The sequence below is a fragment of the Chaetura pelagica genome, unplaced genomic scaffold (genome assembly GCF_000747805.2).
Source record: "Chaetura pelagica isolate M959 unplaced genomic scaffold, ChaPel_1.0 scaffold422, whole genome shotgun sequence".
Lineage (NCBI taxonomy): Eukaryota > Metazoa > Chordata > Aves > Apodiformes > Apodidae > Chaetura > Chaetura pelagica.
Genome location: NW_009952444.1, coordinates 213,750 through 215,195, shown reverse-complemented (window position 1 = coordinate 215,195; position 1,446 = coordinate 213,750). Strand labels below are relative to the sequence as shown.

General features: G+C 51.9%; 1 protein-coding gene across 1 annotated transcript in view; it reads left to right on the top strand.

Moving 5' to 3' along the window:
• Nucleotides 1–237: 237 nt before the first annotated feature.
• The window catches only part of CETP (cholesteryl ester transfer protein, plasma), a 9,745-nt gene continuing 8,536 nt past the window's right edge, over nt 238–1,446 (top strand). The window contains 2 exon segments of the mRNA XM_010008512.1: nt 238–382; nt 1,416–1,445. Of these exon segments, the coding sequence (XP_010006814.1) occupies nt 238–382; nt 1,416–1,445 (175 nt within the window).

The following is a 1,446-nucleotide window of genomic DNA, read 5'->3' as shown; positions in this document are numbered from 1 at the left end:
AGACTTGGCAGGAGAGCCAGGTCCTGCAGCCCAAGAGCCTGCAGTGGGAGGAAGGCAGCCTGAGACTTGAGGGGTGTTGAGGAAACTATAGGAAGATTAGGAAATGTGTGATGAGTTTTGATAACCAGAGGAAGCAGGTCATGTCCTGCTGTGAACGAGCGCTGCTTGGAGGTATGAAAGCAGCCTTTGCCACAGGCAAGGACCAGTCGATCTCAGTGCTCTCTGCTCTGGCTGAGGATGCTCTGGGCTGGCAGGATGAGGCTGGTGACCTTGGGGATCTTGCTCATGCTTGTCCATGCATCAGCAGCCTGTGAGTTTGGGTCCTTCTCTTACGGCCTGACGGGGATTGTCTGCAGGATGACCAAGCCTGCAGCCCTGCTGTGTAAGTACCTGCTGCTCTGAGCTGTTCCCCCCTCTCCGTCAGGAGAAGCTGGTGGGAGATCAGCCAGGTGAGGGGGTTTCTTGCTTCCCTGATTCTTGTGGAAACTGTTTATCTGGGAATTGCATTAATGCCTGCCTGGGGGCGTGGGTTGAAGTGTGGGCACCTGGACTGAACAGGCACAACATCCCAAAGGAGCTAGAAAGCTGTTCCCAAGCCCTCCCCTTAGCCCAGAGTTTTAGCAGCATTCCTTGCTGGGGACTGGTGTGGTGGAGCAAAGGTGTGTTTGATTTCTCACCTCACTGCAATCCCGCCTCCTGGTGGGACAGGGAGAAAACAGGCAGAAAGGGAGAAACAGGGTTTCTCTGCTGCTGTGAGTTTGATTTGCAAAGGTTTTTGGGGCTTTACAGGCAGGGAGAGGAGTAACTAGTGCTTTGCAAAGGGTGGGAACAGCTCCATCCCATCCCTCTGACAGTGCTGCATGCAAGGGAGGGTGCTGGGCCAAACTAAGGGTGTTTCTGGAAGGAAAAAAATCCTGTACAAGCATGTGCCTGAGTCTGGAATGGGCTGGATAACTTCAGGCAAATGGGTACTGAAACTTTGGTCTCAGGAATTTTCCTTTGGAGACCCAAGAGGGACTGCAGTGCGAGCAAGCAGCAACTGTGGGGTAAAGTCAACAGCTTGTGTGGTGTGAGGAGAAGCACAGCCCTGACCTTTCCAACATCTCTGCCCATAAGGTGCTGCTGTGGTGTGGGAAAGCTGGGCTTGATTCCCTGGGAATGGTCCCACTGGTGACTGTTGAGTTGCCATCAGCTATAGAAGTGACAAATTTATTTTGTTGTTGTTCTTCTTCTTCTTGTTGTTGTTATTATTATTATTAATTTACTCTGAAGCTACTTAATCTAGTGCTTCCTCAATCGGACGGAAATGCCGTCGATAAAACTATTCCAAAGTGCTTGAATCCAGGCTGCAGACCTGGCGTTGCAGCCAGCAGGGGTTGCAGTTGGGTGTCTTTGCACTTCCCTCCCACTCACAGTGAACCAGGAGACGGCGCAGGTCATCCAAGC